Source organism: Trichechus manatus, unplaced genomic scaffold (assembly GCF_000243295.1).
Source record: "Trichechus manatus latirostris isolate Lorelei unplaced genomic scaffold, TriManLat1.0 scaffold00013, whole genome shotgun sequence".
Lineage (NCBI taxonomy): Eukaryota > Metazoa > Chordata > Mammalia > Sirenia > Trichechidae > Trichechus > Trichechus manatus.
In genome coordinates, this window is record NW_004443949.1 from 2,834,825 (window position 1) to 2,861,451 (window position 26,627).

Here is a 26,627-nt window from a genome sequence, read left to right on the forward strand (position 1 = left end):
CACTCTCGTTGACAGATTTCTCATCACAATGCATCCTTTCGCCCTTCTTCCATCTGCTCAGACTTATCCAGTCATGTCTTGCTATTTTCCTTGGTTAGTCAATCCCCTCTGTGACTTGGGAGAGTGCTTGATCTACTTTCTAGATTTTTCTACTTTTCCTATTTCTTTCAATTTACTGTATTTACCTCCTGGCCTTAGGGACACAGTTATTTCTGTGAGGATCAGCTGGCTTGAAATACAGAAGAGGCTCCCTGAAAAAGCTCTGTTTCCAATGGATCCAATTAATCCTCAGCCAGCTCCTTGATCACCGTCTCCCTGAAGGCGTTTTAAACAAAGGACAGATTGAGAGCTAAATCCTGCCTTTGTTGTTGTTACTGTTGGTTGCTGTCCAGCAGATTCTGACCATGGTGACCCCATGTGTGCAGAGTAGAACTGCTCTACAGAGTTTTTAAGGCTGTGACCTTTCAGAATCTGATTGCCAGGCCTTTCTTCTGCAGTATCACTGGGTGGGTTTGAACTGCCAACTTTTAGGTTATCATTCGAGGGCAGACTGTTTACGCCACCTTACAAGAGGCAAAGGTGGAAGGCTGTATTCAGAGTTTTAGAGGGGAAGGGGAGAGGTCTGGAAATGACTGACTCAAGAGGCCTCGAAGACTCTGAAATATTTTATGCCCTGTCACACACCCGGTGTGCCGGTGGGGCTGGACTCTCGGATCGGCTTTCATTTGCCTTCTTCCAGCCCCACCCTGTTCTCTCCCATACTCACTTTTCCTTTTCAACCTCTCTGAGTTTAGAAAAAGGAACTCCGTGAAGAGAAAGCAATCCGCAAGAAAGCTACAGAAGATAGAGTTTGATACGGCTGCGTCCTAAAGAACGAGGTACTGGTGGTTCAGCGCTAGATTTTGTGCCCCACGCAGGCGACCAGGGTCGATTCTGGTCAATCCTCTTTATACGAGTCACCATCTGTCAGTGGAGGGTTGCCTATTGCTGACCAAGTTTCAGGGCAGCTTCAAGTCTAAGAGGGACTAGGAAGAAAGGCGTGGCAATCTACTTCTGAAAATCAGCCAATGAAAACTCTACCGATCGCAATGGTCCAATCCAATCATGAAGATGGGACAGGGCAGAGCAGCACGGTACGCGGGGTCGCCGTAAGTCGGGGGCCCACTCTGTGATAGCTAACAACAAACGTCCTGAGAAAAGCAGAATGTGCCTCTCTGTGAGCGAAAAGGCAGAAGCCTCCGTGAACGCCATCAGGGCTCTTTTCCCTCTTCGGCTGCTACCAGACAAAGTTCTAATCTTTGTATGCTAACCGTAGAAAAGTTTTATTTCCTTCCAAGTCTATGCTTTCCTGCCGCCCATCTCATCATTCTTCCCCAGCTCCCTCACCGACAGCTCATTCCGGCCACCTGGCTGCCCAGGACGCCCTTCCCAGGAATGACGAATGGCTGCAAACATCCTCCTAGTCTCTCTCGGTTGACGCCGGCATCTTGAGGAGGCCTAGATTTGTAAGCTGCACCACGAGTCTTTGATTTTTTTTCCCTGGGCCTTCTAGATTGTTATCGATTTTCCTCCATTACTTACTAGCTTCCTTTCAACTCCTATTTGTCTGAGTCAAGTCAAAATGCTGCCGCGTCTTCTTCCACTTCCCACCTAAGATGCTGAGGTGAGTGAGAAATGGCAAGAATGGAAGCTGCACTTCCAAGCTCTTTTCTCCTGAAAATGCACAGAAAACGCTTCCAAGGCTGCCTTCCTTCTTTGACAGACACTCTGGTAAACGCGGAGGAAAATCCTCAGTTAGCCCTTCTGATAACTAGGATGGGATTTGGAGTATGAATTGAATCAATTACTGACCAATGATTCTGAGTATTCATCTCATCCTTGGCCAAACAATGGCATCCCCCGTTTGAGACCAGAGGTCTGTATGGACGATATCAAAATTCTCTCCTGAGGCACACGTGAAGCCTAAACAGTTTGTTGCTGAGATGACTTCACCTTTGCCTATCTTCCCTGGCTATCCACAGTGAAAAAACAAAAAACAAACAAACAAAAAAACCCCATTGCCATCTAGTCGATTCCTACTCATAGCGACCCTATGGGACAGAGTAGAACTGCCCCATAGGGTTTCCAAGGAGCACCTGGTGGATTCGAACTGCGGACCTTTTGGTTAGCAGCTGAACTCTTAACCACTACTGAATCATGTTATCTCCCCTACTGCTTCGGTTGTGTTTAATATTAGCAAAGCTCCATTAAAGGAAACATCAAGGGTATCCGTGAAAGCAAAGAGAAAACAAAAAATTATAACATGCTCCCCGAGGCTTATGTATGAACTGAAAAAGAGAATATCTTACATCTTAATAGGGCCTTAGAGTTGCCGGATAAAATATAGGAAACCCAGCTAAAGTGGGATTTCAGATAAGTAACAAACACACTTTTTAGTAAAAGTATGTCACGCTTGGTATCCTATATTTTTATTTGTTAAATCTGGCAATCCTGCCTTAGCACCTTGCAACTCCAAGTGCGGTCCCTGAACCAGCAACAACCGCGTCCCCTAGAAATGCAGAATCTCTAGCCCCACTTCAAACTCAGTGAATCAGAATCAGCATTTTAACAAGATCCTGCAAAGTGTAGCCTGCACGTTAAAGCTGGAGAAGCATTTTTCGAGAGTTCATAGATATTATCTCCTTGATCCTCACACTGTCTCAGGAGGTTGGAAAGAGAGGGGAAGGAGGGGAGAGGGTCTCCGGACCACCTGGTCTTGCAGTCGGAATGAATGTAATCGGGTCCCGGGGCACACCACAATTCCCACCCATCAATGGGCAAACGTCTCCCTCTCCTAACGCGCTTCCTGTCTCCAGGCCTGCTTAGCTACAGGGCAGAGTGAGATCTGCTGACGTGGGGTGAGGGTGGGTGAGGGGCTGGGGGTGAGTTCATATCCAAGCGGACACACACCCTCGCTCTCAACACAGCAGCTTCCAACCCATGGCCGCCATACCAGCCACATCTCTGTGTATCTTGTTCTCTCAATTTCAAGTCAGCATGGGTTTCGACAGGTGCCATTAGCAACAGCTTTTTGGGAAAACAAGATAATCACCGCAGTAGATGTACATACCCACTGTAAGAGTCATTTTGATTCCAGAAATGTTCAAATGCAAAGTTAGTATGTTTCTGAATCAAGGAAATATGTAAAGAGCTGTGGGGTAAGATTCAGAAAATAATCAGAAAAAATGTGGGTGATGGAAGAAAAGCCTGATCAAATACTCAAAAGGGCTGCAGGGTGGGTCTGAAGAGAAGAAAGTGGGTGCGGGAGTCTGACAAATAAAACAGAAAGAGAGAAAACGCCTGATTTATTGGTGACCTCATCCTTCAGGCTTGGGTTTATAAACTCCAGATCAGGACAAATCTCTGCTAGTGTTAATAAGCCTGTCTGTTACATATCCATTAACACTTCCACTAGTTTTTTTAAATAAACGTTCTAGTTCTTTTATTTCACATGGGTGATAAGAATAATCTGACTATATTTTCTTTTTTTTTTTTTACAAGCATTCCTAAACATTTAAGATCTGTCATCTGAAAATCTATACTTTGAAAGTAGAAAAAAAAAATAGCAGCATTACAAAAGGATTCTTCAACTTACAAAATAATTCAGTAAAATTTCTTTAAATGAAGAACTTCTTTCATGCACTTAGGCATGTGTTTCTAGATCAATTAATATTTGAGTGGAAAGAAAGCTTCCATTAAACTTAAGAAGTCGTCATCCGTTCTTACTATGCTATTAAAAATAAACTTATAATATTCAGATTCACTTCCAGTGGAAGAATAATGAAAAAGGAGCTAAAATAAACTATGAAATTATAATTTTTCAATGTGAACATAATTTAAGTCAAAAATATTCAACAACCTCATCTTTTTTAACAACATACTTACTACATAATAAAAGATTCACTGTATTTAATGATCTTGCAGAATACCCCTGCAAATAATTTTATTGCATTAACCTGATCATTTCTCTCACCTACATAAAATCCTCCAATGACTTCTCATTGAACTCAGGATAAAATTCAAATCTGATCCATGATACTAATCCAGTCGTGTCTCCATTTCTGTGGCCGCTTCCCAAACTTACAGTCCAGCTGTCTAGTACTTGAAGTTTCCAGATCACCATACTTTGTCCAGCCACCGTGCCTTTGCACGTGTTAAACGCATTGCCATCTTATAGCGCTTAATTCTCAGAGCTTTGACAGAGGGGCTGCTTAACAATATTGCTGATGGACTGATGGAATGAACAAACTAAAGCAGATCCACTAAATCTTTTATAGAGCTAAGGCTCTGTTTTATTCAGGTCTCCTAACCTGGGAGGATGGCGAGACTACGTCTCACATATTTTGGACATGTTATCAGCAGGGCTCAGCCCCTGGAGAAGGACGTCATGCTTGATAAAGTACACGGTCAGCGAAAAAGAGGAAGACCCTCAACGAAATGGATTGACACAGTGGCTGTAACAATGGGCTGAAGCATAACAATGATTGTGAGGATGGCGCAGGACCAGGCAGTGTTTCCTTCTGTTGTACATCGGGTCGCTATGAGTCAGTACTACTCGATGGCATCTAAGAGTAACAACAACAACCTGGGTAAAAAAAAAAATCAAACTCATTGCCGGTCGAGTTGATTCTGACTCATGGCGATCCCAACGTGTTACAAAGTAGAACAATTCAGTAGGGTGTTCTTGGCTGTAATCTTTATGGAAGCAGTTCACCAGCCCTTTCCGTAAAGGCTGCTTGGTGGCCATATTTTTTCGTCATTTGTTTAGAGGCAGAGCATTACAGTAAAAAGAACACCGGGCTAGGATTTGAGAGACTCTCAGCTTTCATCTTTGTTAACTGAGTAATCTTGGACTAACTCTTAAACCTACCCAATGAAGAAGTTGGCTAGATCATCCTGATCTTCTCTGGCTCTAACTTGAATGGTCCTTATCTTCCCCATTCATCTTCTTGATGGGGTGTGCTACCCTCCCCCAAATCCTCACCCTGTGCAATTCTTTATATTTGCTTTTGTAATAACTGAAGTATGTATATAACAATACCCAGCAACCTGTGCAACTATCCATGGGAATGCAGTTCCAAACACAGCCTTCATTTTAGACAGGTCTGAAAGGTAAACACACATGGGCAATGGTGCAGCCTTCGGTATCAACCACTTTATTCATGAGGCCATCTGGAGATCCTCTTTACAAGGTCTTTCTGTACAGTCATTAGGAAAAGACACATTCCTAGAACAACAATTCCAAGACACATTCCTGGAACGATTCCTAGATATTGTTCATTTACAGCTGACTTTGCTGGCCTAAGTGTCCTTCCTAAAAGACCAGACACTGGTAACTAAGTACTTTTGAGTGGCATGTTGTTAATATCAGGAATTTCCTTCCATACCTTCGAGAGCTAAAAGTTGGATATTGATATTTTGGGACAACGTGAAATGATTACAGCTTTTTCTGTAGCTGTCTTATTTTCACCTTGCTAAGCTCTTCCTAGTATCACTACCAACAGATGCTAAAAAATGCAACTCCACATTAAGAAATAATACCTAATGAGCTCTCACTTGCACCCCCTACTTAACTTCTGCAGTTCCTACCGAACTTAACATCCATGTACTGCCTTGTTCCCTTTTGATTGCAGCTGGTTCAAACAATGGAAATTTCCCAATAAGGCCCCAGAACAGACTTCCCTCTTAGCTTCTCCACCTGTTGGCCAATCCCCAAAGATTCCTTGAGTCCAATTTACCAGCTGCTCTATCCACCTACAACCCTGCCGATGAGGGCTCAGGCAGACTCCTCGCCTGGTGTCCTGCCCTGCATGCCAACTCCCAACCAGTTCCCCCATCCACCTTCTCCACCCTATGAAAACCAGGCCAACCCCACTCCTAGGCTGCATCAAGAACTGCAGAAATTCCATACCAACTCACTGCACCATTGGTCAGCAGAGCAGAAGGAAGAAAAACAGAGCCATCTCTCATCAGGAGATTCCGATGGGGCTTCGCAAGGCACAGGGCCCATTACAACCCTTCCCCAGTGCTCTCTCAGTCATTTTACCCTTCCAGTGAACACTTCGGCCGCATTTTTTCCTCTGATGGTGGAGCAAAATTATAATTGAATTTTCATTTCCTGCTTTAACTTGTGATGGAAAAGAAAAAAAAAGCTGTGCAAATTTAACTATGGATAAAAATAGCTCCAGTATCTTAGAGTCATTAAGCGAACATAAAAGGGCTCTTTGAGATCTCAGAATGTCTACAGCCTGGCATCTGTCACCAGCCCTCTGTCCTCATCCAGAGGCGAGGCATGCAGAACGAGGATTCCACACTTAATGGCACCTTGAGAGTAAGTGCTCCCTGGCGCCCATCAAACCTGTCACTCTGAACAGCTGTCGCTAAGTGACGACTTGCCCCTCCACCCTCCGTTGCTTTTTCCATAAACAGGTCTGCAGAGTTGTGCCAGGAGAGTCTTCCAAGACTAGATGTGCAGTGCCCTGTCCATGTGAACCGCGAGCCCCGCCTCACCTGGCTTTGCTGTGCCCGTTCCAGCATTCCTCTTCGTTCGACGTGCCCGCTGTCACGCTCTCATCCTTGCAGATGGTGTAGGGTAAAGCCGACCAGACCTTTTTAGAGAGCTTCAGCTTCTCTTTTATGTCTGCGACCTGACCAAGAAACCAAGGAAAGGGAGTGAATATTCTCCTCAAGGTTGTCACCCCTTTCTACACAAGGACGTAATGAGGGTGAACTTTAAAGAACCTGTGGTATGACAAGCACAAACTCTTCATCAGCTTTAAGGGACAGACACAGTGCTACGGACTTTATTGCCCAGGCAAGTCTCTCTTCCGCCCCACTCAGTCTTCCTGTAGCTCCTGGCAGAGGGTTCTCAGGTAATTGGCTTTCTGTTTTCCATCTTTTCTGCCCTTCTAGCCTTTGAATTAAAAACTCATGAAGCAACTAACTTGGCTTCGAGCTCCTCTCCCTCTGGGAGTCCCTATCTCAAATACTTGGAATACATTCTTTAGTGTTCATTGCCTGGCTGTCAGATAAATGCACCAAGAGATACAACACTTTCCCCAGTGGTCTACTCGCTTCTGCAAGAAATGAATATTGTCACTAAATTCAGCTGCTGTAACCTCTGCTCTCGTACAACTGATAAACCCATACTGCACACACTTGGATTGCAAGCAGTAAACCAAACCCACTTAAACATCCCAGGCACCAGAAAGAGAAAAACCATTCTTTTTAATAATTTTATTTATTTTGCTGTTGTTGTTGAGAATCTACACAGCAAAACATACACCAATCCAACAGTTTCTTCAGGGACAATTCAGAGACATTGATGACATTCTTTGAGTTGTGCAACCACTCTCACTCTCCTTTTCTGAGTTGTTCTTCCCTCATTAACATAAATTCACTGCCCCCTAAGGTTCCTATCTAATCTTTCAAGTTGCTGTTGTCCATTTGATCCCATGTAGATAGTTCTTAAAAGAGCATAATGCTCAAGGCAGACATTTTTTACTAGTTAAGCTAAACTATTGTTTGGTGTAGGAGCACTGGTGGTGCAGTGGTTAAAGCACTGGGCAGCTAACCAGCAGCCCCGCAAGAGAAATATGCGGCAGTCTGTTCCTGTAAAGATTACAGTCTTGGAAACCCAATAGGGCAGTTCTACTCTGTCCTATAGGGTCACTTTGAGTCTGAATTTTTGGTTTTAAGACTTCAGGGGATATTTTTGGTGTAAGGTGTAAAGATTATCTCAGGGGAAGAGTTTCAGGGGTTCACGCAATCTTCATGGCTTTAGGATGTCTGGAGTCCATGAGAATTTGAAATTCTCTTGTGCATTTTCCCCCTTTTGATCAGGATTTTTTCATAAGATCTTTGATCAACATGTTCACTAATGGTAGCCAGGCACCATCCAGTTCTTTTGGTCTCATGGCAAAGGAGGCAGTTGTTCATGGAGGCAATTAGCCACACATTCCATATCCTCCTCCTATTCCTGACTCGCCTTCTTCCTCTATTGTTCTAGGAAAATAGAGACGAATTGTTGTGCCTGCACAATGAACTATGAGGTAGAACAGAAGCACTAAATATGTTATTGGGCCAACTAACTGGGATGTCCCATGAAACCATGACCCTAAACCTCCAAAGCAAGAAACCAAATCCCATGAGGTTCTAGTTGTACATAAGCAGTCTCAGCAGCTACTCTTTTTTTTGCTGTTGTTTTGTTGTTGCTGTAAATATATCTATCACACAACTTTTACCAATTCAACTTTTTACAGGTGTAAAACTCATCGATGGCAATTACAATAATGGCCTGTGCAACCCTACCCTTCATCAATGCGATATTTCCAAAGTTTTCTGTGTTTGTTGTGCATGGAAGACAGATTGGAGAGAAATTTTCAAACGTCTCTCATTAGGTTTGGAGCCCTAGTGGCACAGTGGTTAAGAGCTCAACTGCTAACCAAGAAGTTGGCGTTAGAATCTATCAGGCACTCCTTGGAAATCCTATGGGGCCATTCTACTCTGTCCTATAGGGTCGCTATGAGTCAGAATTGACTCGACAACAATGGGTTTGCTCATCAGGTTTATGAGTGAGCACAGAGATATAAAAGACCTCTGATATTTTCTTTTGTCCCTAGTCATGCTTCTCAGTAGTTCCAGAATTGTACAGTTTTGGCCCTCACTTATCTGTGATTCTGCTGATGACAGAGGCTTCAGTCATTCGAAAGGTCTGCTCACCTATAAAGTGCAGAAGATGACCAGAATGCTGAATCTGAGAACCTGGCGCAAATTGTCAAAGAAGGTGATGTTACTTTTTTTTTAGAGGGTAAAAAAAAAACCCAAGAGTAATAATATTCCAAGAACTAGCTTATACAGAGGAAAGGTTTAGGGTGGCTTGAAATCTACACTCTCTGAATGACCGGTTCCTGCTGACCTTGGCCCCAAGGCTGCCTTGCTGGCTCTCCTTCCAGCCCATCTCACTGGGTAAGGGGATGTCTTAGTCATCTCATGCTGCTATAACAGAAATACCACAAATGGGTGGCTCTAACAACGGGAAATTCATTCTCTTGCAGTCTAGAAGGCTAGAAGTCCAAATTCAGGGTGCCAGCTCCAGGGAGAAGCTTTCTCTCTCTGTCGGCTCTGGGGGAAGGTCCTTGTCATCAATCTTCCCTGGTCAAGGAGCTTTTCAGCGCAGGGACCCTGGGTCCAAAGTATGTGCTGTTCTCCTGGCTCTTGTTTCGTGGTGGTATGAAGTCGCCCTGTCTCTCTGCTTGCTTCTCTCTTTTGTATCTCTACAGAGATTGATTTAAGACAAAAGCTAATCTTGTAGATTGAGTATTGCCTCGTTAACATAAGGGCCTTTAATCCCATCTCATTAACATCATAGAGGTAGGATTTATAACACTTTGGAAAATCACATCAGATGACAAAATGGTGGACAATCACACAATACTGAGAATCATGGCCTAGCCAAGTTGACACACATAGTTGGAAGACATAATTCAATCCACAAGTGGGAGTGTGTAGTGAAAGAGGTAGTCTTTTTTCTGCTCACCATTCCTGGCATAAATGTGTGTGTAGGTTGTTTGTTTTATATATATATATGTACGTATTGTTATATATATATGTATGTATATTTTTTAAAGATATGCTGGTCATTTCTATCCAGTTCTAGATTTAGGTACCTTGTCTCTTTATCAATTATTAAAAAAAAAAAAATCATCTTCAAACACAAACTAACAAATATTGAAAGAATGACAGAGTTAGAAAAATCACCACTCTGCAGTCATCATTGTAATAATTGATCCCAGCAAGAATCATCAATGAATGCTAAACTCGTTGGGTAAAAGTTTGATGAGGAACAGGATATTTACATAATCTCAAAGTATCTCCTTACAGATTACTTGTTAATTACAAAAGGAAAATTGGTAATTTTACAGTGCACAAACTTGGCAGACCCCCACCTTAACCAATTGATTAAAGTTGTCATTACCAATAACGGACAAATTGATAGTGTGTGCCTCTTGATGGGATGCACCAAGAACCACATAACATGACTTACATGCCGAACATGTACAGCACGAATCTAATCATGAGGACACGTCAGACAAACCCAAAGTCAAGGACATTCTAAAAACAACTGGCCTGTATGCTTCACAAGTGTTAGTCACAAAAGACGAGGAAAGGCTGAAGAATTCTTCCAGGCTGAGGAGAACAGGAAGCCCTGGTGGCCCAGTGGTTAAGAGCTTGGCTGAGAACCAAAAGGTCAGCAGTTCAAATCCACCAGACACTCCTTGAGAACCCTATGGGGCAGTTGTACTCTGTCCAATAGGGTTGCAATGAGTCGGAATCTACTCGATGGCAACAGGTTTTTTTGGTTTTGGAGGGTATTCCAGGGCACTGAACTTTCAGTGCTAAAACCAAGAAAGTCCTAGGCAAACCAGGTCCCATCATAGGATAAAAAAAACCCAAACCAGTTGCTGTTGTATTGATTCTGACTCGTGGCAACTGCATGTGGGTCAGAGTAGAACACTCCATAAGGCTTTCAGTGGCTGATTTTTTGGAAGTAGATTGCCAGGCCCTTCTTCTGAAGAGCCAACCTTTCAGTTAGCAGCTGAGCTCTTAACTGTACCACCCAGGGACTTCCAGCATTGAATGGGTGATCAGTAAACGTTGGTTGAGAAAATGGACATAACTGTTGCATTCTACAACAAGGTAGTAGGTAATATAGAAACATTATGTAGTCAGGGTCACAATAATGTGTGCTCTTCGTCCCAAAAGGGGGACGAAGAGATTGTGGAGATGTATTTGTCTAACTGAGGAGCCACTGGCAATTGTTTACCACAGCACATTTTAAAATCAGCACATGTTCCCAACGGCATTTCAGTAGCAGGGTGTGGGGAGTTTTCAATGCGCAATTGAAGGAGATAACAGCATAGGAGCCGCAAAAGATGTAAATGCCATTTTAACATCCTGCACGGAAACACTGGCCAATTCACCTCTCAACCGGGATGGTGATGCAGACAGCTGAAAAAACGGACATTGTTAGCCCCCGGAAATGAACATGCCTTTGGTTCGAAAGTGTGTCTGAGTGATCGCAGTTTATTTTTCAGCATCAAGAAAGTTTTTCATACTTGCATTTACACTCTAACATATAATAACCACTTTTGGAAGGTTTTATTTTTTATTTTTCCTTGTTAATAACCTTAATCAAAACAATAATTTCATTGGCACTTGAAAAAAAAAAAAAAAGAAAGTTTTTCAATTCTGACACCATTTAGAAATATTTTGTCATTTTATTTTTATTTCTGAGTAATATATGTAACTGCTTTCCTGCAGCTCCAGACGTAAGATTTTTTTTTTTTCTGGAAACTTAAGTGCACCAACAGTAAGCTAAGCTTTATGTTAACAAGCACCCAGTACAAATATATTACTGGCACTCACAAGTGAGACCTCCTTCATTAATAATGCAAACCTGATGACAAAGAAGACTGGGATCAAATATGAAATTTATAGCATTTCCCTTCTCTGCTTCCCAGATGAGCTATGCTAGGACAGGCGAACTCTCTCCAGTACTTGCAGTGATTTTTACCATTTGTCCAGTATTACTGATATCTAAGTATTAGATAATTTTCATATATGCTATTGATAGATCCCGAGAGTTAATCAACAGCCTGTTGTACCACAGGAATCTGATTCAAATGCGTACCGTTGGGTCTTCAGGGAAAACACGAGTTATGTTTTAGAACCTATTGGACTCTGTTCTGATTTCTGACGATTTCAACTACTGGCTTCAGTGGAGACATACACACTTGGCTTGTTGTTTTTATTGGGTGCCATGGAGTTGATTATGACTCAACGCAACCTCATGTGACAGAGCAGAGCTGCCTCCTAGGGTTTTCTTGGTTGTAATTTTTATGGGAGCAGATCGCCAGGTCTTTCTCCTACAGAGCCACTGGGTCGGTTTGAACCGCCAACCTTTTGGTTAGCAGCTAAAGGCTTAACTGTTTGTGCTGCCAGTCCTTACTCTTAGTTTAAGGCCTGCCAAAAGGTCCATGAATGCTTGACTCTGTAGGAAGATGGTGGCACTGTTCTAATGCCCACCTTCACAGAATGTGTGTAAAGTTAGATGAAAGTGGAAGGAAGCTGACGAGGTGACATGATTTCCAAATACAAGAGCAGAAAGAAGGACTATCCAAACATTGGTGTCTGAAAACCACACTTAAGAAGTAATCGTACCCAAATATTTAATCTGAATCTCAGCAGGCCTCTGACTTAACAACTTTCAGATTGCAGGAAATACTGGGGATCAAGGAATAGAGTACAAAAACCACAAATAAATAATCAAACATATCAAGAGTATGAAATATTCAATAGAAACGAAAACCCGTATCCACATGAAACTTGTACATGAATGCTCAAAGCAACATTATGTGGAAACAACTCAAATGCCCAACAATTGATAAATGGATAAAAATAAAATATGTTATATCCATGCAGTGGAATATTATCAAGCAATAGAAAGGGATGACATGCCGATACATGCTACAACATGGGTGAACCTTGGAACCGTCATGTTAAGTAAAAGAAGCCAGTTACAAAGGACCACATAATGCATGATTTGATTCATAAAAGATGTCCTGAATAAGCAATCCACAGACACATGGAGAGCTGGGTGGAGGCGAGGTGGGGAGAATAGGGGTGACTGCTAAAGGATACCAGTTTCTTTTTAGGGTGATGAAAATGTTCTAAAATTAATTGTAAATGATGGTTGCACAGCTCTGTGAATAAACTAAAACACAGTAAACTGTACAGTTTAAATAGGTAAATTGTATGGTGTGTGAATTATAGTTCAATAAAGCTGTTAAAAAAAAAAGTGTGGTATATTATACAAAACAATTTGCCTGGACTCTTCAAAAGTTAAAAGACGAAAACAAAAACAATAAACAAAACTCCAGAAGCATAACAACAAATGCTGTATGTGACCTTAACTGGATTCTGGATTTGGGGGTAGGTTCTAGCTTTAAGGGACATTTTTGAGGTAATTGGGGAATGTTGAATACAGACTAATATTAGATGGTAGTATTGAATTACTGTTAATTTTCATAAGTATGATCTTGAGTGTGACTGTGGTTGCATAGGAAATTGCCTTGTTCTTAAAAGACCCGTGCTGAGGTATTTTGGGGTAAAATATCATGATGTCTTCTACTTCCTTGAAAATGGTGAGAAAGTCAACCATTTTTGAATCTATATGATGGGTATATGGATGTTCGTTTTACTATTTTTTTTCACATCTTTCAGTATTATTTGAAAAAGTTAAAAAAATTAAAAATTGGAGAAAGCAGCCTTTGCAGTTGGGCTCATTTGAGCATCTTTCTCAATTTGACACAGGGCAGCCAGAGATCGGTTCTCACAGTAATTAAGGGATAACCGCAAGGCTTCCTTGAGTTAAGACTCTCACATGCTGAACTATTATCATCAAAAGCATTTTTCAGTTGGGAACGGGTGCTTAGAGAGGCAAAAAAACTCACCACAAATCTAATAAATGGTAGAGATGAGATTCAAATTCAAATATAGACTTCAGACTTTTATTCTTAACCGTGAGGCTTAATAGAGCCATTGGCTATAAGCCATGGTCTCCAAAGCAAGCTTTGGGTAGATGGGTATGTGTGTGTGTGCACCCTTGGTGGTATGCAAAATGATTCAACACGATTCAGGAAGAAAACATTAGAATGTCTAATTCTTATTTATTAAATATAAAAATATAAGAGAAAGTAAGATTTATCAATATTTAAGCAATGGGGCAATGGTAGTTCAGTGGTAGAATTTTCACCTTCCATGTAGGAGACCGAGGTTTGATTCCCGGCCAACGTCCCTCATGGGAAGCCACTACCTGTCCGTCAGTGGAGGCTTGTGTGTTGCTGTGATGATGAACAGTTGTCACTGGAGCTTTCAGACTAAGATGGACTAGGAAGAAAGGCCTGGCGATCTACTTCTGAAAATTAGTCAATGACAACCCTATAGATCACAAGGATCAGATCCACCCACCCAACATGAGGATGGCACAGGACTGGGCAGCATTTTGTTCTGTTGTACATGACTCAACGGCAGCTAACAACACCAACAACAAATATGTAACCTACCAATTGATATGCCTCGCAGTTAGTCCTATGGAAAGAGTGAGACTTCCACAGGGAGAAGGGGCCGGCAATGGCTCAGTCACTTGCTGTGGGTGTACTGACTAGATCACAGTTCATATGTGCTCGTTACATGGATTAATGGATTACATGATCTGGTTTTAACTAACTTTATTAAGTAGATTGGGCCCTGGTGACTTACTCGTTAAGCATTTGGCTGCTAACCAAAAGGTCAGCAGTTCAAATCCACCAGCTGCTACTTGGAAACCCTATGGGGCAGTTCTCCTCGGACTTACAGGGTCTCTATGAGTTACAATCAACTCGATGGCAACGTGTTTAAGTTGACTAGTGAGTTAAAATGACTTTTGCACAGTAACTTTGGGGTTCTTTCATTTCAAACAATGTAAACACAAGTGAAAAATGGCAAGTGGTACATCTGCCACATTACAAACTAACATAATAAAGATCCTTTGTTTTATCTTTCTCTCGCCCTTGAAAAGTTTCTACTTTTCCCTATATTTCATAAGGTACAGAATATATTATTTCAGCAGTGCTTATATATAAGTTGGAACCCTGGTGGCACAGTGGTTAAGAGCTATGTCTGCTAACCAAAAGGTCAGCAGTTCAAACCTACCAGCTGCTCCTTGGAGACCCTTGGGACATTTCTACTCCGTCCTATAGGGTCGCTATGAGTAGGAATCGACTTGAAGGCAACAGGTTTATGTATAATATATGCATAAATAATTTAAATACATAAGAATGTATTATCTTGTATTTTTTACTGATAGGTGTGGGAGACGAAAAAAGTTTGGAGATTACTGGTATGTAGCACAGACACAATATATATAGTTTGTTTGCGTAAGTGGCTTAGCAAGCAAAAATTCAATCAAATTGAATGAAATTCATTTAATAAGGCAGGCAAGTGTATTACTAGAAAAGGTTCCAATACATTGGTTAAACAAAAAAAGCTTTGGTTGCTTGAATTAATTCATTAAACACTTATTATGTGCCTTGTATAGATCAAATCTTATGCTACATTCTGGGGATACAAATATAAATAGTACATAGTCGTTGCCCTTAATACTACGTAGTCCATAGCTTCACTGTCTAGTGGGGTAAGCAGAGAGCAAGCATCACAATCAGGGGTAAGCAAAGATCTATGGGACCACTGACATCAATTTGTCTGGAAATTTCCTTTCTGAGGAACAGAATATTCCCTCCCAAGCAAATACAGCTTTGTTTGTATTTGCTGTCCTATGGCTGCTGAGTTCTGCCATGGGAACAATCAGGAAGCTAGATAATTACTAATTTATATCCAGGGGGATTAAAAATAACAACAACCAAAAGCATCATCTCCTCTCAAGTTTTCACCTCCAAGAAAAGAATGGTTTCATCCATGCGGAAGCCATTGCTTTAGCTTCTACTTTGGCCTTCAGCTGCTCATTTTGCTAAGGAACGCCTGGGGGTTCCTGACTTTCAGGGAATATCTGTTCCACAGCCCGAAACTTGGTAAACAACGTTTTGTGTGTACTGAATGCTTCATAAATATCTGTTGAATGAATAAATACATGAACAGCATTGCTGATTATCTACCGGGGAAGAACGATTTTAAAAATGATCGATTATCTGCCAGCGGATGCCTTCTGGATTTTCCTTTGGAGAGTAAGGAATTCACGAGCAAATTCAGTCAGGGCTTCCAGGGGAAAAAAAAAGAGCTTTACCTTGACCTGATTATCCCCTGAGCTAGAGGGGGCTCTCAGATGATCCTTCAAATCCTCTAATTAGGATTCTGGTCTCCTGTCAGCTTAAATGTCACTCCAGGTGTAATTTACCCAGGAATGATGGAAGAGCCTTGGAGACCTCAAAGGCAATCTTGGCTTGGGGAAAAAGCATGAGAATTTAACTAAAAATGGAATGAATCCCATCTTAAACTGTCTTCATATCCCTTATGAAAACATACTGTTTCTAGGAGCTTCCCTTTGGTTTTCCAAACAAGTGACCTGTTTCAGTTCGAGTCCACTCTGAGGTGCCTCAGAAGAAAGGTCCGTCATTAACTTTGTCTCCTATGTGGATTCTTTGATGGGGCACATTTGACCTTCTTCTCCAAGAGACTTTGCCCCTCCTGCCTGCCTCTCAGCCCCCTGTGGCCCAAAGCTTCTCTATCCTGGATCCTTCATTGTCTCCGGCTCTTCCCTGGGCAGTCACTTGAGATGCTACCTGCTGTCCTCTGTCAGTCATCCCAGAATTCACCTCACTGGCTACTTGTGTGCGTCTGGCTCCAGTGCACTATCTGCTCCTGACTTCAGAAAGAGTCCCAGATGCCTATTTTATGTGTATGAAAACATAATGTAACCAGATGTAAATAATATATACCATATCTTTAGAAAAAAAGATGATGAATATTTAAAGGACTATACAATAAATAATATATATGGAGGAAAAAAAACCCTACAATGTGAATATTTTATAGGCTGGAGGCCATTTGTTAGTTTTGAAAAACAATATGTTTAAAGAAATGAAGGCAGCCTCGTTTTTACCTCATGGATAGGGCCATTTTACCTGGTCAAGTTAAGGGACATTCACAGAATAAAATATTATTTTGATGACCCGAGAGTTTAATAATCCAGCTTCGGAGAAAGTAACCACATTCAGCTTGACTCTGGAGAGGAATGGTCTCTTCTAAGAGCACCAAGTCATTCCATTCACTGGGTAAACCTGCATCAGAATTCCAGTCATACATACTCCTCCAGTGATCAGACAAATGTCTGAGAATGTACCTGTTCACAACTTCTTCACTCACTTGAAAACACAGACAAACAGTCAGGAGTACAGTATTTAACATTCCTAAGTCTCAAGTGGAATACTAATTCTTCTGATGTGGCCAAGTATCTACAAATTAAGTCTCCTTAATACTCTGAGAGGAAGTAGGTCTTACTAACATCATTTAATTCAAGGAAGAAACTGAAGACATACTAATGTCCATGCTCCTCTTATGTTGAAGCCAGGACTCAAATCCATGTCTTCTGATGATGTCTTTCAGGCCCTATTTAGTAGAGATGCATGCAAAAGCTGGACAATGAATAAGGAAGACCAAAGAAGAATTGATGATTTTGAATTATGATGTTGGTGAAGAATATTGAATAAACCATGGACTGCCAGAAGGACGAACAAATCTGTCCTGGAAGAAGTACAGCCAGAATGCTCCTTGGAAGCGAGGGTGTCGAGACTTCATCTCACGTACTTTGGACTTGTTATCAGGAGGAATTAGTCCCTGGAGAAGGACATCATGCTTGGTAAAGTAGAGGGTCAGTGAAAAAGAAGACGACCCTCAATGAGACGGACTGACACAGTGGCTGCAACAATAGGCTCAAGCATAACAACAACTGTGAGGATGGCACAGGATCGGGCACCATTTTGTTCTGTTGTACACAGAGTCACTATGAGTCGGAACCAACTCGACGACACCTACCAACAACAACATTCAGTAGAGAAGTTCGATTCCACTCAGAGGTGCCTCAGAAAAAAGGTCTGGCACTCTACTTCTGAAAAATCTGCCATTGAAAACCCTATGGAGCACCGTTCTAATCTGACACACATGGAATCGCCATAAATTGGAGTTGATTTGATGGCAATCTTTTGTTTTTTTGTTTTTTTTTTTGTATTCAGAAGAACGTCGGTTTTATATACATTTTGAGTTTGTGGAGCTCTTTGGTGTTATTTCTTAGGTCTCAGCTTGTCTCTGACGAGAGTGTTATGTTTGGGTAGGTTCTGTAATGCTTGGTGGAGAAATCACTTGTAACATGTTTTCTTTCATGAAATTCCTAAATAAGTCTTGGGGATGACAGCTGGGTTCTATGGAGTCCAGTTTGTCAGCGAATCCAAGAACAGACTGCCCACACAGTCCACCTAGTCATCACACATGATAAAACCAGTGTCACATTCCGGCCTTACCATACTTTTCCAGGGAATTCAGTAACAAGTTCCACTCCACTACAACGTGACTTATTTTCTCCCCTGTGGTATGGTACTTGTAACATTGCTCCCCAAGGAGACAAACACACGTGTGTTTTGCAGACAAAATAAGAAGGATGAAAAACCCAGTAGGATGTGAGAGAACCTTTCCAAGTTCAAAAAGACAATGCTTGGTTTTGTGGAGTTCCTCATGGGATTGGGAATTGGATGAAAAATTTAAAGTCTGAGTCATTCCCTCTGGATTCAGGTTTGGAGTTTCTTGGCTAGAGGATAACAGTATATTAAGGTGTGACCCTAAAAATACAGATGTGGTCCTTGTCTGGCAAAACGCTGCTCCTCAAAGTGGAAGAAATGTTATCCTATGCTGTTCAGGTCAGATTTTTTGCAGCAGGGTTTAAGAAAACTACAACAAACTTTCAAATCTTCATGTTTGTATCTAATGTTCTGAATGTGCCTCATTCTCTATGGTGTCACATTTTAAACAAATAGGTAGAGTAAGTATTCTACATATCCTTGAGAGATGATGGAGTCTGAGATTCAACTAATATTTATTGAATTCAATAGTGAAAAGAAAAGGACAGGAAGATATTTGGTCTGTGGAAATGCATACAGAATCCAAGTATTACTTTGCATAGTGGCCATCTAAATTGTGGCACTATTCACTACTTATCAAGAATGAAAATACAAATAGGTTCAAGGAGAGGTTTTATCACTGAAACATGGAAATTAGAAGTTAAGCAGAGGTCCCATGGCTCAAAGCTTCTATAGCATTCTTGACAGATACTCACCTAGACTCCAAACATTTCCAAGGACAAGTATCAGTGCTTAATTGAAGAGGACATGCGGTTTGTGATCTGACCCGAAACAAATTACTTCTGGAGGCCTTCATTGGACAAGGCTTGGCCACATGGCATGTTCTTGTTCCTCCTGCTGCAATTGGTGCTGAGGCTGAGCCCTCAACCTTTTCTCTTGCTTTGCTTTGTTTCTTTGCAACCAATAGCTCGCTTCAAATTCTGAGGGTGGGCTCAGTGTTTCTCTATCTCACTCCCTGGTAAATTCTCCTTTCGATGAATTTCTGACCTGGAGTCTATCTAGTCTTTGCTCTCTCTCTCTTTCTCTGCTCTCAGCTTTGGAGACCAGCTTGTATGAGGGTAAGTCGGAAAGTATTGCTATAAAATCATGGAAATTTTTATTAAACAAAAATATCAAAATGTGAAGCTATTGTTTCTCAATATAGCCTCCATCTTGATCTATACACTTCTGAAGGAGGTATTTCCATCTCTCTAACCCTTCCCCTAAGAATTCTTCACTCTTCAAATTACACCACGTCAAAACAGCAGTTTTGGCGTCCTCAAGGGACTCAAATTGTGTTCCTTTTAAATGTTCTTTGAGTTTTGGGAACAAAAAGAAGTCTGAAGGGGTAAGATCAAGGCTGTAGGGCGGATGGAGTAAGGTTTCCCAAGCAAGTTCTCATAGACAACTCTTGCTACCCTCGAAGAATGAGCAGGTGCATTGTCGTGAAGGAAAAAAATTCTTCGGCTCAACTTTCCTGGCCTTTTTCTCACTGATGCAGTTTTTAATTTTCTTAAAACTTCTTCATAACAAGCCCCCATGATTGTCCTGTGTCTTTGATAAAATCTATCAAGATTACCCCTTTGGAATCCCAAAAAACAGTCGCCATAACCTTCTGAGCGGTCTTCCCTCCCTTGGTTCATGTTTGAGGTCTTCCTAACCTTCCTTAAAACACCTGATCCATCTAAAAACTGTTGTTTTATGTGGGGCAGCATTCCCATAAACTTGTTGCAAAGCTTCAATGATTTGGGAAGATGTCCACTTGAGTTTTGTTAAAAATTTGATATTAGCCCTGACCTCAAAATTGTTTTCTTCCATGGCACAAAAAGTATCCTTTTTTTTGAAGGCACCCTAACGAGATTAAGACAAGTGTATTAGAGAGAGAACTTGTCTGCAGCCATCCGCTGATCACAGAGACCAGAGACATGTTTAAACACGTTTTGTTTGGAACAAACGCATGCATGTATGAACCGGAACCCTAGTAGCAATACTTTTTGACGTACCCTCACATCTTCCTTGGTTGCTGACTTTGGCCTCTGCTGTGGATTGAATGTTGTCCTGAAAAAAGATATACTGAAGTCCTAACCCCCGTATTGGAGCCCTGGTGGCGCAGCGGTTAAGAGCTTGGCTGCTAACCAAAGGGTCAGCAGTTTGACTCCACCAGCTGCTCCTTGGAAACCCTATGGGTCAGTTTTACTCTGTCCTATAGGGTCACTATGAGTTGGAATTGACTCGACGGCAATGGGTTAACCCCTGTATTTGAGAATGCTTGGAAATAGGACCTTTAAAAATGCTATTGGTTAGATTAACACGAGGTCATAATGGAGCAAGGTGGTGGGTCCTAATCCTATACAGCCGGTGTCCTTATGAAAGAGAAGAGACAGACAGACAGACAGTGGAAGGACTCCATGTGACGCTGCAGGTGGAAGCCAAGGAACGCCTGGAGCTACAAGAAGTTAGGAGAGAAGAATAGAACAGAAGGAATAAACACAGCCGACACTCTGATCTGGGACTCCCAGCCCCCAGAACTGAGAGACAAATTTCTGTTCTTATAAGTCACTCACATTCTGGTACTTTGTTACAGCAGCCCTAGGCAACCACTCCAGTCTTACTTGGCTGTGTAGGCACAGACATCCACAAGGAGCTTGTTCTGATCTGGAGAAGGAATTGTGACAAGTGCTGATTCTAAATTAAGTTATTAGATAAGCGGTGTTCATAATGGTAGGTAGGAAGAGCTCAGAGGCTTCCTAAAAGAAGAGAATGAATTCGGTATTTCTACCAGTTATATAGCAACCTTGGTGGCGCAGTGGTTAAGCGGTATGGCTGTTAACCAAAAGGTCGGCAGTTTGAATCCTCCAGCCGCTCTGTCCTACAGGGTTGCTGTGAGTTGAAATCGACTCTATGGCAATGGGTTTGTTTGTTTGTTTTCTTACCAGTTATAAAAGGCACACTGAAACTGTTCGAGTATTTAAAAACTGACCTCTGCTCCTACCATCATCTATTCTATCATCATTATGGAATGAAAACTTTGGGAAGTTCTCTGTGGGTTGAAAAGCAGATTTTCCCCACATTTCCTCAGTTTCCTAATACAGCCAACAGGCTCATGGGAGTGTGATGGGAGTCTGGAACCAATCCCTTTGTATTAGGGCTAATCTGAAAATTAACACTAATTCAGGAAAAACTTATACATGTAATAGCCTGATTTTGCCAGTGTTAAAAAGTTTGATGTTCAGAGTACCTAATATGCTCAAAAAAATTCTGATTCTTTGCCAACTATTACTTCAAATGTGCAAATCCTTTATGGGGGCTGTGGTGATACTCCGAAAATCCACGCAGCTTCTACTTATACCTGTGATTGACATAATGCAGTGGCTCTGTTAAGCTCCTAACCACCTGAAGTTACTGGTAAAATATTGAAATTTCACCTTCAGGGAATGAAATCCAGGACATTACAAGTGTGTTTGCTAATTTAAAAAAAGGGAGGAGGCAGTATGGCCCCCAGACACCCTTTTGGCTCAATAATGAAGTCACTCCCAAGGTTCACCATTCAGCCGAAGAGTAGACAGCACCATAGAACAAAACGAGACTAATGGGACACAACAGTCCAGGCACAAGGACTAGAAGGCAGGAGGGGACAGGAAAGCTGGTAATAGGGAACCCAAGGTTGAGAAGGGACAGTGTTGACATGTCGTGGGGTTGTTAACCAATGTCATAAAACGGTATGTGTACTGTTTAATGACAAACTATTTGTTCTGTAAACCATCATCTAAATTACAATAAAAAATAAAAATAAATTTAAAAAAAGGGAGGAGGCATAGCAAAGCATTTCACTTCGAGTTTAGGTGTTCCTGGATATTTTGGAATTCATCATTTAACTCCAAATGGCTGGGGTTTATTCTTCCACACCAAAGCTGAGACATAGATCTTATATTTTGGTGTCTTTCTCAGAAGCTACAGAAATTTGGAATGTAACAGGAAATGAGAAATATTCTTTTGTTTGCCTGAGAGTGGCATAATTGAGCAGGATCATTTTAAGTAAGATATTGCAAACATGATTCCATCCAACAGCGAGAGTACACACAAAGATGTATACTGCACTGGAAAAGTAATTTAGATGCAGCACAGAAAAATATTCAGCAACTAGTAGGTGGAAATCAGATTTATCTAAATTCTAAAGCCATTTAGGGTAGAGATGGGTTGCCCTAAATCTTTCATGAAATAGGCAACAAGAAGCAAATAAATCTCTTCTGGGCATGTATGATTTGATTTATGCTGAACTTTGTAGACTTGTACTGTGTGGTGCGTAATAGATGCTATTTTTTTCATCTTTTGTGTTATATTTACAACATGATACGGTGCCTTTTCATTCATGGGTTTAATTGGGAATTGGTTCAAGTTTAATTGTCAGAGATTCTGGCCAAATGGAGTTCTATAAACAACAGAATGAGATACTAATAAATACACCCAAGAACGTCAGTCATGGGACCCAAGGATGTCTATCAACTTCAACTCAAATACGTGGTCTGTACGTTGGGGAAGAAGAGTATGATTTAGTGGCTAGCCCTTGACTTGGGTCTCAGTGTCAATGTCTGTCTTCCAGGACGTCTCACTTGGCACCCCAGAGTCAGTTAGGACCTCCCCAGTACGTGCTCAGGGATTTCCTGTGATAAAGATGTCACCATTCATTGTCATCGTGGGCCTCCCCTCCCAGTCTGTAGGCGACTGAGGGGCAGGTCCTCTGTCCATTGTGTTCATCACCATGTCCCACCTCCTGGCACAGCCCCTGGCTTATAGTAGTAATCAGTAGATAGTAAATGAATGATGCAGAGTAGGAATTCCATATTTATGGATATATTTATGGGTAGTCAGGTCAACTAAATACACACTCCCACACACGCACACACACGCGTGCATGCACACACACACACACAGTTGCTTAGCATCTCCCATGTACTAGGCACATTTTAGGTCCTGGGGAAACAGTGGTATGTAAGTCATGGTCTTGTCTTCAAGACACTTATTGTCCAGTGGGGGAAAGACATACATATAAGTAAGAATAATAAATGGCTGATAAACATAAAGATTGTAGGGTGTGAGAAGTGTCATCAATCTATTATTACAAGGGGGACTAAAAAGTTCCTGTTGGAGAGGGAGACAGGTAGGAACAAGAAGACTTCAAGGAAGTGTGGCAGCTGAACTGGGCTTGAAGGATGACTAGGGTTCTGCAGGCAGGAAAATTGGGAAGAGCGTTTAGGCAGAGGGACTCTCAGGGGCAAAAGCTCACAGATGCGAAGACTTCAAAGGGGGAGAGAGAGGTGTAGGGTTGCATGGTTCATGGAGATATGTTTGCTTTAAGTGTGACTTTCGCAAGTCCCATGATCTCCCTACAATCAGTTTCAAAATGGTGGAGATAACACCCCAACCCCCTTTGAAAACACTATCTTCTTAAGGATTTAATAATGCTTAATAAGTTTATATGTTGCTAGGGCACTTAGAGCTGAAAGTTTCGAATGAGCAGAAATATCACCATAGGGACAGATGGCACAGGGTGAGTAAAATGCACTCATTCTTGGAAACCAAGTTCTTAACCCCTGTGAGGTAAATTACCTTTCCCTGAGAGCCATCTGGTTACCGTAAAGATCCAATTTACCCCATGGGGCACCAACTCAGGAGTGCCATTTACACCTCCTACGATTAGACCCCAGTGACATACTCGTACTTGACTTTCACCTTTATGTCTTAAGCATCCGATAACCTAAATGGATTCTCTTAGTCTCCTATGAGCTCTAGTGGGAGAAGCACCACCTTGTGAAATAGCAGAATGGCTATTCTGGGGGAAGAAGAAGCAATGAGGGTCTGAGGCAGTGCTAGTCAATAGAAATACAATGCGAGCCACAAATGCAAGCAACGTATGTAACTTTACATTTTCTAGTAGCCACCTGGAGCCCTGATGGTGCAGTGGTTAAGAGGTTGGCAGTTAGAATCTACCAGCCACTCCTTGGAAATCCTATGGGGCAGTTCTATTCTGTCCTGTAGGGTCACTATGAGTCGGAACTGACTTAATGGCAAGGAGTCTGGTTTTGGGCTTACTTGTTGTGTTGCTGTGTGTCACATTAAAAAGAAAGTAGAGTGAAATTAATTTTAATAGTATATTTATTTAACTCAGCATATCCAAAATATTGTCGTTTCAACATATAATCAATATAAACAATTATTAATAAGATATTTTACATTCTTTTTCTTTTTACTGTTTAAAAATCTGGCACCTATTATATATGCACATCACAGCTCAGTTCGGTCTACAGCACCTCTCCAGTGCTCGATAGCCACATGTGGCTAATGGCTACCATATTGGAGGGCACAAGTCTAAGGTCCTTCCTGAGGGCATCAGGATTGGGAGCTGGCTGAGACCAGTTGAGTACAGGCCCCAGACTGAAGGTGGTTGTTTGAATTAGTTAAAGGCGGGCTCTTAGCTTTGCATTAGAACTTACAGCATCTCCTCAATTCCTTGGGTAAAATGCACTGGAAAGCAATAGAAATCATTTTTACCTTTTTTCTCTGATACCTACTCCCCTGCCCTTCACTGTTTCTCCCTAATCATTGCCCAAAGTGCACCAGGAAAGACCTCAATTGAAATTAGGTTATGTTTGAAGCCTGTGGAAATTCAGCCTGTCTCTGGAATTGCTTCTGTTTATATAAATGGGATCCCTGAGTTGTGCAAGTTTCTGGTGGTGGAAACAGTTAAGCACCCAGATACTAACCGAATGGTGGTTCATAATCCAAGCAGGGGCATGTCAGAAGAAAGGCCTGGCGGTCCACTTCTGAAAAATCAGCCATTGGAAACCCTGTGGAGAGCAGTTCTACTCTGACACAGATAGGTTGCCATGAGTCAGAGCTGAATTGATGGCAATTGGTCATTACTAGTTACATAAATGGGAACATGTTGTATTCAACTTTGTGACATCCTACTGCTTTTTTTATCTACAAGGCAGAGAGTCTTTGTCTTTATTTATTTATTTACTGACGTATAACAATCATCCAAAAAGTATACACACCGTATGTGAGCAGTCTGATGAATTTCCACAAAGTTACTTATGTAATGAGCAGCCAGTTTTAAAAAAGGAAAATAGCTTAAAAGTTTTTGTTGGATCCCATTCTTTCTACAAGCTCTCACTTTCTGAAAATTAATCGTATCAAGTCCTTTACATGCAGGGATTACAGGGCACCAAAAGCAGAGAGTTTCTTATTGATTTACTTAACTTTGAGATGAGAAATTGCATATTGGCTCTCGGAGTCTGCAGGCATTTTAAAGACGAAAGGCTGTCAAAAAGTTGGTTGATACAAAAGAAAATAACCTCAAGGCTTCCCAACATGATCTCACTATGTAGACTTTTCCACAGAGAGTCCATGAAATCCACCCAACCTCACCTCTAGCTGCTTAGAGGCTGCATTCACCACGGCCACCAGATGGCAGTGTTGTCCAATCTTTCCACAACTTCCAATCCTTCCTACAGTCTTTCCAGGGAATAAAATTGTAGAATGTTCCACGACGTATAAAACTGACAACCCTGTTATTTTAAACTTGAAACTGACAGGCTGTTATTTTAATGAGGTCTGCCAGAGCCAAGGTTAACCAAAGCTTTATTCCCCTACAAAATGTTAAGGCCACAGTTCTAAAAGGGGGCTGTGAAATTTTATGTTATTGATACTTTTCTCTGACTGTACAAGTTTTAAGATATTTTTTGACAAGTAAAGCTATGTGACAAATATAGACATATGTTTATACATATAACAAAATTCTGCATGGAAATTGGTTCAAATTTCTCCCAATAGATTCTTTTACTCTAAGTTACATTCTTGGAAAAAAAAAAAACTGTTCTACAATTATACATTTCTCCATATTTACAAGCAGAATGATGTATTTTTAGCTTTGACTTTCTAGCTTAATGAGTTAAAGGCAAATTTAAAGCTTATTTCAATCCCATTAATATTCCAAAATGAAATCAAGTGTAGAATTTGAATCTTTATTTCTGTAAAAGAAGCTTAGGTCCAGAACAGTAAAAACTTAGAAAGGATTTTCTTTTATAATAGGTACTTCTACAATGCGTGATGGTTAACAGCAACATAATTTATTTCCTTTCCCTTCAAATGCCTTTTTATGTTGATCGAGGAAGTATTGAAAGTCACTTGTTAACTGTACCAATATTAAAAATGTTTGGAACCACCTTTTTCCCAATGATTTTGCTAACATTTTTTTTTACACCTTTTTATCTGCTCCACAGAACAATTTTTAACATTTAGCTAATCTTCCTGTCTGAAGTTATGAAAGTGAACCCTGCTAATCCTTGCTCCATTTGTCCATTGACAGAATTTACTTTGAATTAACACTGTTGTCAGTGACCCTTGTCATTGGCCAAGAGGACC

At 41.3% G+C, this 26,627-nt stretch overlaps 1 protein-coding gene across 1 annotated transcript in view; it reads right to left on the bottom strand.

The window, feature by feature from the left end:
* Positions 1–281: 281 nt before the first annotated feature.
* Positions 282–26,627, bottom strand: part of GPC6 (glypican 6) — a 1,259,037-nt gene continuing 1,232,691 nt past the window's right edge. The window contains exons 11-12 of the mRNA XM_012554142.2: positions 6,550–6,686; positions 282–315 (exon numbers count right to left, since the gene is read on the bottom strand). Coding sequence (XP_012409596.1) covers positions 282–315; positions 6,550–6,686 — 171 coding nt within the window. The remainder of the gene's footprint in view (positions 316–6,549; positions 6,687–26,627) is intronic.